This window comes from Rhinatrema bivittatum, chromosome 4 (genome assembly GCF_901001135.1).
Source record: "Rhinatrema bivittatum chromosome 4, aRhiBiv1.1, whole genome shotgun sequence".
Taxonomy (NCBI): Eukaryota; Metazoa; Chordata; class Amphibia; order Gymnophiona; family Rhinatrematidae; genus Rhinatrema; species Rhinatrema bivittatum.
The window spans coordinates 19692060-19709545 of NC_042618.1; the positions used below are offsets into that span (position 1 = coordinate 19692060).

Here is a 17486-nt window from a genome sequence, read left to right on the forward strand (position 1 = left end):
GACTTGGATGCAATCCTGGAAGTTCTGAGTGGCCTGACACCACTGTGACCTCCGAGTCCATTGGACTCTGTGCATGTGTAAGCATGCCAAAGGAGTGTGACATGGACAGTCGCGGCCATATGGCTCAACATGTGCCAGGCTGATACTTGCTGGCTCTGTTGCACCTCTGTCGCAATGGTCACCAGAGCGACAGCCCTCTGATGCAGCAGAAAGGCCCTGGCGTGAGCTATGTCTAGCAGGGCTTCGATGAAGTCCAATTGAAGTGATGGCCTGAGATGGGACTTTGGGTAGTTGAGAATGAACCCTAGTGACCCCACATCCAAATGGTCAAGTGCATGGACTGGGTGGCCCCTGCCTGAGATGTGCTTTTGACCAACCAATTGTCTAGATACGGGAAAACACAAACTCCCAGTCTACAAAGGTGCACCGCCACCATGGCCAGGCATTTTGAGAGGATCCGTGGGGCAGACACGAGCCCGAACGGCAACACCCAGTACTGAAAGTGCTGTTTTCCCACCATAAATCGGAGATACTTCCTGTGACCAGGGATGATCACGATATGGGTGTATGCGTCCTTTAACTCAAGGGAGCATAGCCAGTCCCCTTTTTGCAAAAGAGGGACCAAGGTCCTCAGGGAAATCATCTTGAACTTTTCTCTTTTTAGAAACCTCTTTAAGGCCCTTAGGTCTAGGATGGGATGGAGTCCTCCAGTGTTCTTTGGAATCAGGAAGTACCTGGAGTAGAAATGCCACCCTCTTTGCCCTGGTGATACGGGCTCGACTGCCTTGGCTGTGAAGGGGGAGGAGAGCTCCACATGTAGCACTTCCTCATGCGCTACTGGCCCCCAATATGGGTACAGAGGGCAATTTGGCGGGACATCCACTAGATTTAACTGGTATGATGGACAAAACCCACTGGTCCAAGGTTACACTGGGCCACTTGTTCACAAAAAACCACAGTACGCCTCCAACTGGAGGGAGCTGACTGAGGAGCTGGCTGTGGCTTGGGAGCTCTCTGCTGCCTGGATCGGCCATGGGAGCTGATGGTGTTGATGGGGTTGAGGAGGCAAATAGTATTTCCTTTGTCAAAAGACTTCCTTGGCCCCAGTCTCGAAGACCTCCTGGATGAGGAGGATGGGTCCGGAGTACTGGCAAAGAGCTGTTGGAGGGTTTCATGATGGTCCTGGAGTTGGGCCTCAGCATCCTTCACCATCTCCCCGAATAGATTCTCTCCAGTGTACCTGTACCACTGATCTGAGATCAGAGGTATGCAGCAATGTCAGTCTGTGGGTGCCGATTCCCACTGCATAATCCCTTGCTGCCATTTTGAAAACATTGTGGGTCGCTGGACCTTGTGTTTTCTGCACTCCAAACCCTTATGTACCAGTGACATGAGGGTGCCTTGCTGCTGTTGAGGCAGATGCTCAATCACCTCCTGCACCTGCTTCCAGATGTCCCGCAAATATTGGCTCATGTAGAGCTGATAGGCAGTAATGCAGAAAAATAAGCATGGTGCCCTGGAACACCTTCCTCCCAGGAGTGTCGCACGCCCTATGGTCCTTCCCTGGACTGTCCAGGAGTGGGTCCAAGAGCTCTTGGCCCTCTTGAGGGAGGATTTGACCATCACCGACTGGTGGGGCAGCTGACACTTATCGAATCTGGCAGCCTTTTGGACGAGTAAATCCCGTCTGCCTTCTTATTCACAGGAAGCACTGTGAGGGGATGTTCCCAAATCCTCAGCAGCAACTCCGTAAGGATCGTGTGTAACAGGACCGCCACGATCTATTTAGGAGGCTCCATGAACTGTGCCTGGGGTGTTCTTCATTCAAAAGCTGGAATGGGATAGCCTCTGCCATCACCCTTATAAACCCTGCAAAGGTTAAGTCCTCAGGCGGAATACTCATTCACTCCTCTGGAGAAGAACGGTCTGACAGAAGACCATTCGAATTCACAGAGCACTCAGTCTAATCCTCCCCTCCAGGGGTCATAGTAACCCTCATTCTCACCTTGTACCACAGGGGATGGCCAACGTCCAGAGGTGCAGACACTGATGGAACTGGATGGGGGACTACAGGCCTCTGTGTCTCCATCAGCCTTAGCGGAGCTTCCTCCTCAGAGGAAATGGCAAGGACCACCATATTAGTAGGGGGAGGCCTTGATGCCCTCCCCCCCCCAGGAACCGACCCCAGATGAGTTGGTAAGGCACTGATGAGCATATTGAGCTGCTCCAGAAGCGGTATGGGGACAGGCGGCACTGGCTCTGGTGCCATGGGACTGAAGCCCTGCAGTGACTGCTCCATCACTAGCTGACTCAATGCCCCAGCTCCTCCTCAAACTTTGCTAAATCCAACACCAACTGAGAGGAAGGAGGGGTGGTCAGATCTTCCTCTGACTCGCAAGGGAGATAGACGACCGGCACCAGTACCAGTAGAGACTGTTGTGGACCCCGGAAATCGATGGAGGTTGAGCGCTCCTCGCCACGGGGTTGCTTTGGAGGCATAACGGCAAAAGCCAGTGCGCCCCCGTGCCTGGCACCATGCATTGATGGGGTCTGGTGCTGATGCTTCTTGGTCTTCTCACAATGCTTGGCCCGGTCTTTCCCCAGTGCCAAGGATGATGAACCAGATGTCCTCGGCCTGGAGATCAACAATGGTCAGTCTTCGGCACTCCTATCCACCAGTGACCTAGATGGAACAGACAGTCCTACTGATGTCAATGGCATGGTGTCCATCAGTGTGGCTCCGAGGTCCTCCGATGCCGATGCCGCCTATGCAGATAGCTCGAACATTTTCAACCCAAAGAGTAGGTCCATCTTGTCGAGGCGAAGTAAACATCCCTTCGGGGTCATCTGGATGCACAAGCGGAAACTCCAGACATCATGTGATGCCCTGAGGCAGAGGATGCAACATCATAAGGACTGGTAATAGACACAATCCTGGGGCATTGGGGCATAAGTAGAAACCAGATGTGGCCATGACAGTGTGAAACGGGGAAAAGACGGAATGGAAGACGGGGACAGAGGCTCTGCCACCATGGTGGGAAACAGATTGTGAAAAGAAACTTACCCAAACGCTGAAAACCTTAACTGGGGGCACTACAGGGAGGCACAGAGAGGGACCCAATAATGGACTGAAGGAAAAAGATTGCAAAAAACCGTAAAATCGAAGTTTTCCACAAAGCAGAAGTCAACATTTTTTTGCTCAATTAAACATTGAGGCTCAATGCTCACTGAAGAGGGAGGGATCCTGCATGGACGTGTTGTATAGGGCATGCTCAGTGTGCCTAATCAAAGTTTCTAGAAACTTTAACATACGTTTTCTGCATTGGCCTCCATCTGATGATGTCACCCATGGGTGAGGACTTCTATCCTGCTTGTCCTCAGAGAAAAAAGGATTCACCTTTAACTTGTTTGCTGATCCTTATTCAAGTAAACAAACAAGGCAGTCACAATATGTGGCTTATGAAGTATATAGGAAACATTATGTATAAGCAGCAACAAGCTCCAAATTTATTCAACCACAAAAGGTAAATACTAAAAATATCCTTAACATGCTTCAATACTGTATCAGGATAAGGAAGAGGGCTAGCTTGGAATTTTCGTGTCCTATTTGGGGTGGGTGGGGAGTATGAATATGAGGGATAAAAGATAAACAGTTTTGAAAAGGCAGTACTGTTCCTTTATAAGTGGAGAAGGATTTTTCCCAGAAAGTGATAAGTACATGGAACAAACTGCCAAAAGATAGAGTGCTGGCAAATAGTGCATATAACTCAAACTTTAATATATTCCTGTTGCCCAAAGTTACTAAATGATATGGTTGAATGGATAAACTGTTTTAGTGGAAAGTGTCAACTAATTTGCTGCAGTGTGCACATAGCATGAAAAGGGCCAGTGCTGGGGGAATAAGGTCAGTGACAGCAGCTGGTTGCCTTCTGTGCTTTGAACTACCTGATCTTGCATACCCCTAGTTAAGAACCACAGGTTTAGCTGATGCTATAAAATAAATTAATCTGTGCTGGGGCCAGTCCTATTCACAGAGTATCACCACACACATTTATGCAGAGCACCGCATGATGAGTCACAAAAGGGAACATGGTTCGGTTATGAATTTGAGAGATGGACATTCAAAGTTCCATGTAGCAGAAGGTGGACTGGACAACCTATTTTTGTCTTGCAGTTGTGATGCCTATGGAGTAATACTGATCTGGTGAACAGACCTACATGAAGAACAGAAGGCTGAATGTGTCCTACCTTTGCTCACTGATCCCTTGGGGATTTCTTTCTCCTCTACAGAACACGATCCTAGAATGTTATCCACATTCTCCTGCTGCATTCTAGGCAGGGTGGAAGTGACTAGCATTGCTGATGAGTCTGTCAAATCAGTCTGCTGTGGCTGGAACTCCAACATTGATTTGGGTCGTTCCCTTGAACTATCTTTCTTTGGTTTGATCAGCTTAGCCAAGGCTTTGGCTCCAACCCAGTGGTTTCTCCTGATGGACACAAACATTTTCAAAGAGATAAATTACAAATGAGAAAAGAAATAATATAACTGAAGTTGTCCTGAAAATTAGGCAATGAACTATTTTTGAGGTAGGGATCATGTCATCCACATTTCAAATTGAATGAAATCTAACATGCCTTGACAGGTTCTACCATATTCCCCAGTATGCAAAACAATAAGAACATAACTGCATGGTGGGTCAGACCAATGGCCATCAAGCCCAGCATCCTGGCTCTGACAGTGGCTAGTCAGGATCACAAGTATCCAGCAGATCCCAAAAAGTAGATTTCTTGTTATTAACACCATTGGTTAAGAACATAAGAAAATGCCATACTGGGTCAGACCAAGAGTCCATCAAGCCCAGCATCCTGTTTCCAACAGTGGCCAATCCAGGCCATAAGAACTTGGCAAGTACCCAAAAACTAAGTCTATTCCATGTTACCATTGCAAATGCAGTGGCTATTCTCTAAGTGAACTTAATAGGTTAAGCAAAGGCTTATGGACTTTTCCTCCAGGAACTTGTCCAAACTTCCTCTTTTAAACTCTGCAATGCTAGTCGCCTTGAGCACATGCTCTAGCAACAGATTCCACAACTTGATTGCTTACAGAGTGAAAAAATACATTCTACAAGGTGGCTAATAAAATAAAAGCAAAAAGAACAGTGTTCAAGAAATATAAAGTATCCTAAAAAGACGAACACAGGGAAGAATAATTAGTGAAACAAAGGGAGACTAAGAAAGAAATCAAGAAGTCTGGTGGAAGACAGGATTGCCAAAGGGGTAAAGCGAGGTGACAAAACATTTTTCAGATATATCAGAGAAAGGTCCAAAGTGGAATAGTGAAATTGAAAGGTGAGAAAGATCAACATGTGGAGCAAGACGAAGAAATGGCTGAAATATTAAACAAATACTTCAGTTCGGTGTTATAAAGACGACCCTGGAGAAGGACTGTCGCTAGTTAACAAGATTGTGGATGGGGGAGGGGGGGGGGGAGTAGACTTACAGTAGAGAAGAGCCAGGAAAACAAAGTGGACAAGGCCATGGGGCGGATGAGGTACATCCCAGGACACAATGGGAGCACTGAGAGAAGAGGATCACCTTGCTGGTGGCTGAAAGGAATCAATAAGTTTTTGCTTGGGACATTGTCTTTTTTTAAAGTATTGGGGCAAAGTTAACTATTTGGGAATATTATTTAGTGTGTTTGTGTTTTAATAGTCAGTAAGGCAGTGAATAAACAAGTTAGACTGTATTTTTAAATAGTCAGTCAATAAGGCAGCTAGTAAGCAGTAGGTAGTGTGTTTATTTTTTAAAGTCTGTAAGGCAGCTAGTAAGCAGAACTGAGTGTTTGTATTTAAAAAAAAACAAACAAACACAAAAAAACCCCAAACAAAAACCCAAAAAGTAGCCAGAAGCTAGAAATAAGATAGGAGCAGTGTATACCTAAGTAAAAAGGTTGAAAAGTTCAGTCCAGTTACTCACCTTGGAAAGGTGTTGAGGTAGTGTGATTTGGTTTGAATAGGTACCAACATTTGTTAATCAAGAGAGCAGTGAGTCACTCTGGCTGACTAACTGAAGTTAGACTGTTTGGATTTCCCAACCCTTGCCCACCCACCCCTAGCTCATTCTTTAATTTATAGGCAGATGCCACTTTCACAAAAAAAAAAACCCACCAACAAAAACTTTATTGAGTTTGACCAGACTCCTGTAGGCCACAACCAGACATATAGCGAATTCACTAATACATTTAAAGGACGTTAATTAGACACATTCCTACTCCCATAGCAACCTAAAACTTCACTAGGAACTGAACAAAATTGAGATGTAGGCAGCAGTCCAGCAGCAAAGAGGGGGGCTTCCCAGTCTTTTGCATAGAGTGTCACATGTATGATTTTTTTACCCACCGGTGAGAAGTTGTACATGTGCATGCGATGCAAAGAGCTCCTGGCTCTCAGAGAACGAGTCAGATCTCTGGAGGCTAGAGTGGCAGACCTGGAGGAGCTGAGGCAGACAGAGAGGTATGTAGATGAGACCTTCAGGGACATAGTAGTCAAGTCCCAACTTCAGACTGGCAGCCCTGGTGCTGCCTTGGAGGAAGGTGGTCTCATGATGGGAGAGCACCAACCAGGTGCAGCAGGAAAGGATCCTGTAGCAAGGACCTGCTCTCCAGGTGATGCATTGTCCTTTCGCACTGAGGATATCTCCCCAAGGCCTACTGCCCAGGAGGGAAGGATTAGGTCGGCCGTCAGTTGGTGATTCGATTATTAGGTATGTAGACAGTTGGGTGGCTGGTGGGGGTGAGGATCGCCTGGTAACATGCCTACCTGGTGCGAAGGAGGCGGACCTCACACGTCACCTAGATAGGATTTTAGACAGTGCTGGGGAGGAGCTGGCTGTCGTGGTACATGTGGGCACCAACGAGATAGGAAAATGTGGGAGGGAGGTTCTGGAAGCCAAATCTAGGCTCTTAGGTAGAAAACAAATCCAGAATCTCCAGGGTAGCATTCTCTGAAATGCTCCCTGTTCCACGTGCAGGTCACCAGAGGCAGGCAGAGCTCCGGAGTCTCAATGCGTGGATGAGACGATGGTGCAAGGAAGAGGGATTCCGTTTTGTTAGGAACTGGGGAACCTTTTGGGGAAGAGGGAGTCTCTTCCGAAGGGATGGGCTCCACCTTAACCAGGGTGGAACCAGACTGCTGGCGCTAACCTTTAAAAAAGAGAGAGAGCAGCTTTTAAACTAGAACAAAGGGGAAAGCCGACAGTCGCTCAGCAGCGCATGGTTCGACAGTGAGATTCCAATAAGAAAAGTAGACCAAGTGCCTGTAACTAAAAACTCACCTGAGCTAAAAAATTCTAACTTATCCCTTTCAATTAAAAAGCAGAATGAAAATACAAACAAAAAACAAACTTTGAAATGTTTGTATGCTAAAGCCAGAAGTCTAAGTAGTAAGATGGGAGAAATAGAATGTATAGCAGTGAATGTATAGCCTTAATTGGCATCTGAGAGACATGGTGGAAGGAGGACAACCAATGGGACAGTGCTATACCGGGGTTACAAACTATATTGCAATGACAGAGAGGAGCACCCGGGAGGCAGTGTGGTGCTTTATGTCCAGGATGGCATAGAGTCCAACAGGATAAACATCCTGCACGAGACTAAATGCACAATTGAATCTTTATGGGTAGAAATCCCTTGTGTGTCGGGGAAGACTATAGTGATAGGAGTATACTACCGACCACTAAATCAAGATGGTGAGACTGACATGAAATGCTAAGAGAAATTAGGGAAGCTAACCAAATTGGTAGTGCGGTAATAATGGGAAACTTCAATTACCCCAATACTGACTAGGTAAATGTATCATCGGGACACGCTAGAGAGATAAAGTTCCTGGGTGGAATAAATGATAGCTTTATGGAGCAATTGGTTTAGGAACAGACGAGAGGGAGAACAATTTTAGATCTAATTCTCAGTGGAGAACAGGATTTGGTGAGAGAGGTAATGGTGGTGGGGCCGCTTGGCAATAGTGATCATAATATGATGAAATTTGATTTAATGACTGGAAGGGGGACAGTAAGCAAATCCACGGCTCTTGTGCTAAACTTTCAAAAGGGAAACTTTGATAAAATGAGAAAAATATAGTTAGAAAAAAGCTGAAAGGAGCAGCTACAAAATAAAGTGTGCAAGAGGTGTGGTCATTGTTAAAAAATACCATCTTAGAAGCACAATCCAGATGTATTCCACACATTAAGAAAGGTGGAAAGAAGGCAAAACGATTACCGGCATGGTTAAAAGGGGAGGTGAAAGAAGCTATTTTAGCCAAAAGATCTTTATTCAAAAATTGGAAGAAGGATCCACCAGAAGAAAATAGGATAATGCATAAATGTTGGCAAGTTAAATGTAAGACATTGATAAGACAGGCTAAGAGAGAATTTGAAAAGAAGTTGCCCGTAGAAGCAAAAACTCACAGTAAAAACTTTAAATATATCCGAAGCAGAAAGCCTGTGAGGGGTTAAAGGGGCACTTTGAGAAGATAAGGCCATCGTGGAAAGATTAAATGATTTCTTTTCTTCGGTGTTTACTGAAGAGGATGTTGGGGAGGTACCCGTACTGGAGAAGGTTTTCATGGGTAATGATTCAGATGGACTGAACCAAATCTCGGTGAACCTAGAAGATGTGGTAGACCTGATTGACAAACTGAAGAGTAGTAAATCACCTGGACTGGATGGTATACATCCCAGAGTTCTGAAGGAACTAAAAAAATGAAATTTCAGACCTATTAGTAAAAATTTGTAACCTGTCATTAAAATCATCCATTGTACCTGAAGACTGGAGAATAGCTAACTTAACCTCAATATTTAAAAAGGGCTCCAGGGGCGATCCGGGAAACTACAGACAGGTTAGCCTGACTTCAGTGCCAGGAAAAATAGTGGAAAGTGTTCTAAACATCAAAATCACAGAACATATAGAAAGACATGGTTTAATGGAACAAAGTCAGCATGGCTTTACCCAAGGCAAGTCTTGCCTCACAAATCTGCTTCACTTTTTTTGAAGGAGTTAATAAACATGTGGATAAAGGTGAACCTGTAGATGTAGTGTACTTGGATTTTCAGAAGGCATTTGACAAAGTTCCTCATGAGAGGCTTCTAGGAAAAATAAAAAGTCATGGGATAGGTGGTGATGTCCTTTCGTGGATTACAAACTGGCTAAGAGACAGGAAACAGAGAGTAGGATTAAATGGACAATTTTCTCAGTGGAAGGGTGTGGGCAGTGGAGTGCCTCAGGGATCTGTATTGGGACCCTTACTTTTCAATATATTTATAAACTAGCTGTCCCCGGCCATGCGTTGCTGTGGCTCAGTCTGGTTAAATGGAAAAGAAAGAAAAGAGAATGCGCACGTTTCTAATATGTTTAATTTCACAATGCTTGTGGGTATACAATATTTTTTGTTGTTCCATTGTCTGTGCAGATAGATTGGTTTGCAGACTCTAGAACATGCAACATATAATTGTCCATGTGAGAAGCAATCCGTGTCTAGATGTAAACCGCATAATTCTAGAAATGAAAAAGAATGAAAAAAGAAAAAAAACAAACTATACTCACTAAATGAATGGTATGGTAAACGACACAGCTCAATTCCAATGCAATGTCACACAAAATAATTAAATCAAAATGAAAAGAAATCAAAATTTATGAAAATTCAATTTAACAATGCAATCGGAAACATTGAAATGGAATCGTAAAATATTTAGTCCAAGCCATTAAGCCCGTTAAAACGGGCGAGATTTTTGTCCCCTCTCCTCTTACATCTTTGCTCTGCTCCGCCCCTCCCCAGCACCACGAAGAGCCAGAGGCGGCGGCGGTGATAGGAGCTGCAGCGGTGGCCGAGGGGGATCTTGCGAGGCATAATGGTCCTGCCATCCCAACTCCCTCCCACCTTCCCCGGTGGCGGAGGGACAGGCTCAGACCCCTTTCACTCCATCCTTACAGGCCCCTACTCCTTTGCTCTCCCATTCCCCTCTACACTGAACCCTTCCCCTGTAACCTATAAGTGGAGAGCTGGGAGGGGGGAGGGGTAGAGAATCTCTCTCTCATACCGCCCCCTACATAGGCTTCCTCTCTCTCTCTCTCGCACATACACTCTCCCTCTGTTCCTCACACACGCACGCCCAATCCCCCTCACACACATACACAATCCCTCACGTAGTCTCCCTCTCTCTCTGGCACTCACACTAGCCTTCAGTGCACATTACCAAACTTCTCTCTCACACAGTTAAAACAGGCGGGATTTTTGTCCCCTCCCCACCCAAGTCTTTGCACTGCACTCGCAAGAGCTTGCAAAGTTCCCACGCCAGTTGTGTCTGGGAGAGTGAGGAAAACACTCCGTCCCCCTTCCTCGCAAAGGGCAGGCGGCAGGCACTGCAACAGATTTGGGGCACGTTGCCTAGCTTACTTTGCTCTTTCTGGGAGACCTGTGCCTTTAAGAAATCCAATCGGGGCTTGAGAGGGAGGAGGGAGTAGGGCTCTGGCTTTCAATTTCGTCACGGTGCTTTGCTGGGAGTGGGGGTGGAGCGATGCCCATGTAAACTCTTCCCGTGGCGGCTGAGACCCACGGGCAGGTTGACAGCACTGCCTCCCCCCTCCCCCCCCGCCTGCAGTTGCGGGATATTTACTTGGCTTCTCCTGATCTGCGGGACTCATGGGGCGGGGGAGGGGGGAGAGATGTTCTCTGTTCAGCTCTTTGCGCTTTTGGCTGCTGCAGGCTGCAGCTGCTTGTGATCTCTTCACAGCCGCTTTCTACTGCATTTGCTCTGCTCCGGCCGTCCCAACTCCCTCCCCCGCTTCCCCGGCGACTCTTCTACCCTTTCCTCCTCCTGTGTGTAACTGTCTGGCAGTCCCTACTCCCTCCCCCCTTCCCCAGCGGGGGAGGAACGGGCTTAGCCATTTCTCGGAGCGGCGACTCGTCTGCCCTTTCCTCCTCCCCTCTGTGACACCCAGCATGTAGCGCAGAGCTCAATGGTCCGCACATGCGCGGTAGAGCTGCTCTGCAAATCTCCAAATGGGACATCAAGTTAAGTTCTGCTCATGAAGTCGCTTGCACCCTGGTAGAGTTTGCTCTCAATGTTTTTGGCAAGTAGCAATTCCTTGGATATGTAAGCCAGCCCTTCACTTCCTTAAACCAACAAACTATCAAAGCTTTCAAAGCTGCGCCACCCTCTCTAGAACTACTAAACAGAACAAAGTGATGCACTGAGATTTCTGAAACTAGTAGTGATCTGTGAATACTACAGAACTCTTCTCTTAACATCTAAACAACAAAGTTGAGCATACATTTCTTCATCAGACTCCCTTTGAAATGAAAGGAAACATACCAGCTGGTTAAGATGAAAAAGGCAAAATCACCTTAATGCGCGACAAAGGAATTATTTGACTCTTCAGTGCTTTGTCTAAAAACCCAAATACCACCATCTTAAGAGAAACTTCCCTTAGAAGCCCAAATGGTTGTCCTTGCTTAAGATTCCAGATAGGTATTCTCTCTCTCTCTCTCACCAGAGACCAAAATGCTTCACTTCCTGAAGGAAATAAGACACATCCGAATGAGATGGTAAGTATCTTCCCATCTGCCTCTGTAACAGGTAATAGCCACTATATGCAACTTTAAGGAGTTAAGGGCAATCTCTTATCCAATCCCCCTTGTAAGAATTCTAAGATAGCTAGTACCAAAGCGCCTCTCTCCAAGATCTTCCTAACTGAACTCCTAAACCTCACATATGCCAAAGAATGTGGAAACTTTCTTGTACCACAAAAGGGTATTTATAGCCTTCTGAAAATATCCCTTTTTATCTGACAGAAAAGCCCTCCTAAGGGCCAAGCCTTAAGACAAAATCAAGACATCCTCATGAAACACCAGTCCCTGAATAGTAGGTCCCTGTCCAAGTCAACAATAGTAGCAGATCATATCCAACATCATCACTAGATCTGATTGCCAGGGATGCCTAGGCTAATTGGGAGCTACCAATAATATTAACCCCAATGCCCAATAATCTTCTATTTGGAGGGAACACCTTAAGATGACCCTGAACAGGCCAGTCTTGAATCTGGGCATTCAAATCGGATGATCCTCTTACTTTCTTTGGTTGAAAAATATTTGCACCTATGTGTTGCTGCTTACTGCCATCAAGTCCAGCAGTGGTTTTCTCCATTTGGACACAATCTGGGAGAAGGCCTCCTAGGACAGACTTTATTCTCCAGGATCTAGCCTATTGTCTGAGGAAGTCCCCTTGAACATTCTCTACTCCCGCTATATGAGTGGCAGAGAGCCCTTTTACATGCTTTTCCACCCACATGTCAACACCTGGTCCAACCTCGGGAAAACACATATGCCACTGTTGTAGCACTGGCTGACAAAATCCTGATTGCTGGAACCTGAAGAATGGGGGAAAACTGAAGGAGTGCTTTCCAACCAACTGATGGACCACTTGGTTTCTTTCAGATTTCAAGTGCCTTGAGCCACAGTCTTGAGATTGAATGCCCTAGAACCAGAAACTGGCATCTGAGATCACCTTTATCAAAACAGGATATTCAAGAGTCACTCATTTCCAGATTCTTGCATACCAGCTCCTAAAGAAGAATTCTCCCTGGTTTGTCAGAGGGTGCCTCATGGAATACACCTGGGGCTGAGGAGACCACTTCAAGAGAATAAATGCATAATTTTTAATTGTGTGGGGAGGGAGGGTGTGCAAGACTGTACAGTTCACAAGGCAGACTTCTTCACCCACCGAGCCCAGTAGGACACAGCTCTTGTCCTCCATTCCTACCAGAGCCCAGCGAGAAATGGCAATCCTTTTTCTCTTCTGGGTTAGTGATAACTGATTCTATCTTCTCCTGCTGCACCTGAGAATGACAGCAGAAGAAAAAAGGTTGGTGGCTCCATGGGGGACAGAGAATGCAGCTTGTACAAAAATGTATTTCTATTCAGAGGGAATACTCTTTATCTTTCCCTTGTGTCATTCTTAACAATAAAAGTAATAGTGAGGCTTTATTTATTTATTTTTTTTAGTTTAGCTGTGGATTGTTGTGAGTGGTGAGTCATACAAGTGAGCACTGTCCATCAATGGAAGATTGGGTATCCAAATGGCAGATGAAATATAATGTGAACAAGTGCAAGGTGATGCATTTAGGGAAAAATAACTCATGCTGTAGTTACATGATGTTAGGTTCCATTTTAGGAGTTACCTTCCAGGAAAAAGATCTGGGTGTCACAGTTGATATTAAATTGAAATCATCGGTTCAGTGTGCTGAGGGTGTCAGAAAAGCAACCAGAATGTTAGGAATTAGGAAGGGAATGGCAAATAAAATAGAGGATGTCATAATGCCTCTATCGCTTAATGGTTAGACGCACCTTGAATACTGTGTGTAATTCTGGTAATTGCATCTCAAAAAAGAAATAGTTGCACTGGAGAAAGTAAAAAGAAGGGTGACCAAAATGATAAAGGGCATGGAACAGCTCCCCTATGAAGAAAGGCTAAAGAGGTTAGTGCTATTTAGCTTGGAAAAGAGAAGGCTAAGGGGGATATCACTGAGAGCTACAAAATCATGAAAGGTCTTGAAGGGTAAATGCTAAACTTATTTAATGTTCAGGATAGTACAAGGACTAGCGGGCACAAATCTGAGAAAATTCTTTTTCACTCAACAAACAATTAAGCTCTGGAATTTGTTGCCAGAGGCTATGGTTAAGGCAGTTACTGTAGCTGGATTTAAGAAAGGTTTGGATAAGTTCCTAGAGGAGAAGTCCATAAACTGCTATTAATCAATAGGGAACAGCCACAGCTTATTGCGGGCATTAATAGCATGGGATGTATTTGCCAAGTATATGTGACTTGGATTAGCCACTTTTGGAGACAGGATACAGAGCTTGATGGCTCTTGGTCTAATCCAGTATGGCATATCTTATGTTCTTAAGTTCATAACAAGGCCTCAGCTCTCAGCACAAGATGCTTGCCTACCATATGCTGGAGACAGAATACTGGCAGGTTGAGATCAGCAAGGGAGCCTATATAGAATGACATCAACAAGCCTGTTAGTCTCTATCTCCATCTGCTGGTTGAGGCAAAAACCCATGTGAACTAGTCTGGCTAGCTGAAAAGGAAGGCCAGTAATTTTGTTTTTAAGAACAGTTTCTACCATTTTGCCTAGCACAGACGTCTTGCATGTCAAAGTAATAGACCAATAACTTAGAACAAGTATGATAATCTAGTTTCATCTTACACTTTTAGAAAGGTTGTTTAATTTTCAGGGTGATCCTCCCCTTGTCAACCCAGCAGGGTCTGCTATTATTGACATCAAGGCTTGCAATTTTCAAAAACTTCTTAGTAAATTATTCTAAAGCATATGCACCCAGCTAGCCATGTCATACTTTTGTGAAATGCTTAATTCTTCAGCATTCAAACCAGCATACAAAATTAAATTCAATTAGGCTAGCTTAAAACAGCATTTTGCACTGAAAATCCAATGTCAATATACAGTTTTGAAACTTACTCATGGTAAGATTTAAATCATTTACAAAATTCCATTTAAAGTAAAAATTTTAAACTATTTTTGTTAGTCCCTCTGATACACAATATTTCGTCTACAAGAAAACATCCGAACCAATCTTAATTTCATCCAAACTAATATGGACATGAACTGGCTGCACAAGTTATTTGATCTAGCACTCTTATTAAAAGCAGATGAGAACCGTTTAATCATACATAAATCACTACAGTTATATCTATAAACACACACACATGTATTCCAATCGCTCATCAATGAGAGAATTCAGAGACTAGTCTAAAAGGGGAAAACTAACTAGTTTGCAAGAGTCTAGAAAGAAAATATGGCTTACCTTTTTGGAGCAGGATCATAAAATTTGTACTGATCCATTATTTTTTCTTCTAGTTTTTCCTTTTGTCTCCTTAGCGCATTCAATTTATCACTGCAGGAAGAGAAACAATTGTGACTTGAGATTCCAAATTCATACAGTGGGGACACGAGTGACTGCCCATGAGAAAATTATTTCCTCTTTCTGCTGAAGAGGCAGAATGTGCTGTTGTAGCCAAAAGACTGGGCTGCAGTTTTGGTCAGTGGCTGATTTCTTTCATGACAAGGTTCACAAGATTCTTCCTGAGTTCACCATTAGACCCACTTCACATGTCTTCCATTTTGATAGTCTTTCCATTCCTGACCCTCTGCTACTCTTTCTTCCTTTTCTGAAGTCCCAGAGAAGTAAACTTCTAATTTTCTCTCCTACACTGTTCTGTGACCTCATTCTCACCCAGCAACTGAGTTCTATCTTCCCTACAGATTTCATCTTCATGTGTTATATCCTCAGTCTAACATGTTCTACTGCAATCATTCCTGATGCCTTCAAACTTTTTCACACCTCTCCCCAAAAAATCATAACTGGACCCTACTTACCATGCTTACTACTGCCCTATTTCCTTTCTGCCATTTATATTCAAACTGTTTGAACCTGCTGTTTACTTTTGTTGCCTTGACTTTCCTGCATCCCAAGTCACTCTTGATTTGCTTCAATCTGTCTTTCACCCACTATATTTTACTGAGATGATACTTGACAACATTTACAGTGGCCATTACCCTTATCTCCCTTGACCAATCTGCTATATTTGACACTGTTAATCATTACCTACTCTTTGACACTTTGTCCTTGCTTGCATATAGGTTCTCTGTTCTATCTTGGTCCTCCTCTTCTCTCCCTCATCATACCTTTAGTGAATCTTCTGGTGGCTCTTCCTCTACAGCTAATTCATTAACAGTGTGTAATAAGGCTCTGTTCTGAGATCTTTATGCTCATTCCCTTGGTGATCTGATCTCCTCCTATGGCTTTCAATACCATCTTTAAGCTGATGATTCCCGGATCTCTCTCTGCACTAGAACTTTCACCTGGTATCCAGGCCCAGATCTCAAATTTTTTTTTAAATTTGACATAACTGCCTGGAAGTCACCATGTCACATTTAAGTAAATGAGGTTGATATTAAAAGGCATTTAGCTGGAGAACCTTTAGCCATAAAACGTACATGCTTACTTTTTAATATTGCATGCATTTATCTGGCTGGATAAAGTAGAGCTAAGATAGTAGAAAGCGCAGTTGCTTATCTGTAACAGGTGTTCTCCTAGGACAGCAGGATGTTAGTCCTCACATGTGGGTGACATCAACCAATGGAGCCCAGCAGGGAAAACTTTTGTCAAAGTTTCTAGAAGCTTTGACCAGCACACTGAGCATATCCAGCATGTTGCTATCTGAGTGTCCAAGCAAGGTCCCTCTTCAATCTCGTAATATAGATGAAAAATAAAGTGAAAAATAAAATAAACCAAAAGGAGAACCCAACACTGAGGGGAGGCAGACGGGATTTCCTGAGGACTAACATCCTGCTGTCCTAGGAAAACACCTGTTACAGGTAAGCAACTCTGCTTTCTCCCAGGACAAGCAGGATGGTAGTCCTCACTTGGGGGAGTACCAAGTTCCAGACTGTCCAAATGAACAAAGATGACCAACAGCAGTCGAACAAGGTGCCAACAAGCACAACAACTGTGACGCTGTAGGTCAGCTGAGGACTGTCTGGTTCCCACAGAGCACGAACGAAAGGCTGGGTTCAGGACTGACAGGTTACAGAGGACAGATTGACCAAAGGCACTGTCCTGATGCCCATCCTTGTCCAAACAATAATGAGCTGCAAACGTGTAAAGAGAACTCCAGGTTGCAGCCTGGCAAACCGCGGTGACAGGGACTGCACGTAAATGAGCTACTGATGCCGTCATGGCCCGCACACTCTGCCTGCGAGAGGGAGGCCTGCCTGCTGATAGCAAAAGGCAATGCAATCTGCCAATCAGTTCGACAGGGACTGCTTACCCACCGCCCTTCCCAGTCTGTTGGGATCAAAACTTTCCATGAAAGAAATTTATCATCACAGGAGTGCAAAGGAGCGCACGAGTCTTGTAAGTACTATGTTTAGGTCCCATTCAGTAACTGGTGGCCGTAGAGGGGGCTTAAGTTGCAGCAGGCCCCTCAAAAACCAACTCACAAGGGGTTGCTTCATTATTGGGGCATCCCCTACTCCCTTGTGGTACGCTGAGATGGCACTGAGGTGTACCCTCACCGAGGAAGTCTAGAGACCAGAGTCTGAAAGGTGCCAGAGATAGTCTAATAGGGATGGAGTGGGGCAGGAAAAGGGGTCGATACCTTTTTCAGTGCACCACGTGGTGAATCTATTTCACTTAGAATGATAGGATTTTCATGTGGAAGGCTTTCGTGAATCTACAAGCACTTGAGACCTTAGTTGAAAGATTGAGCGGTTGTAGGATCAGGCTTTCAACATCCAGGCTGTGAGGAATAAGGTCTGAAGGTTCGGATGGCGTAACATGACGTGGTTCAGAGTTATGAGAGTGGGCGCTGTGCCCAGGCGAATTGGTTCTCGGATGGAGAGGTCGAGAAGC

The 17486-nt window shown here is 44.8% G+C and overlaps 1 protein-coding gene across 4 annotated transcripts in view; it reads right to left on the reverse strand.

Annotated features, from left to right (window-relative positions):
* CCDC88C (coiled-coil domain containing 88C) overlaps positions 1-17486 on the reverse strand; it is a 569522-nt gene that overhangs the window by 60663 nt on the left and 491373 nt on the right. For all 4 annotated transcript variants that reach the window (XR_003856192.1, XM_029597798.1, XM_029597797.1 and 1 more), the window contains exons 24-25: positions 14877-14966; positions 4249-4487 (exon numbers count right to left, since the gene is read on the reverse strand). Coding sequence is in view for 3 of the 4 variants with exons in the window: in XM_029597798.1 (XP_029453658.1) it covers positions 4249-4487; positions 14877-14966 (329 nt within the window). In the remaining variant the exon portion in view is untranslated. The remainder of the gene's footprint in view (positions 1-4248; positions 4488-14876; positions 14967-17486) is intronic.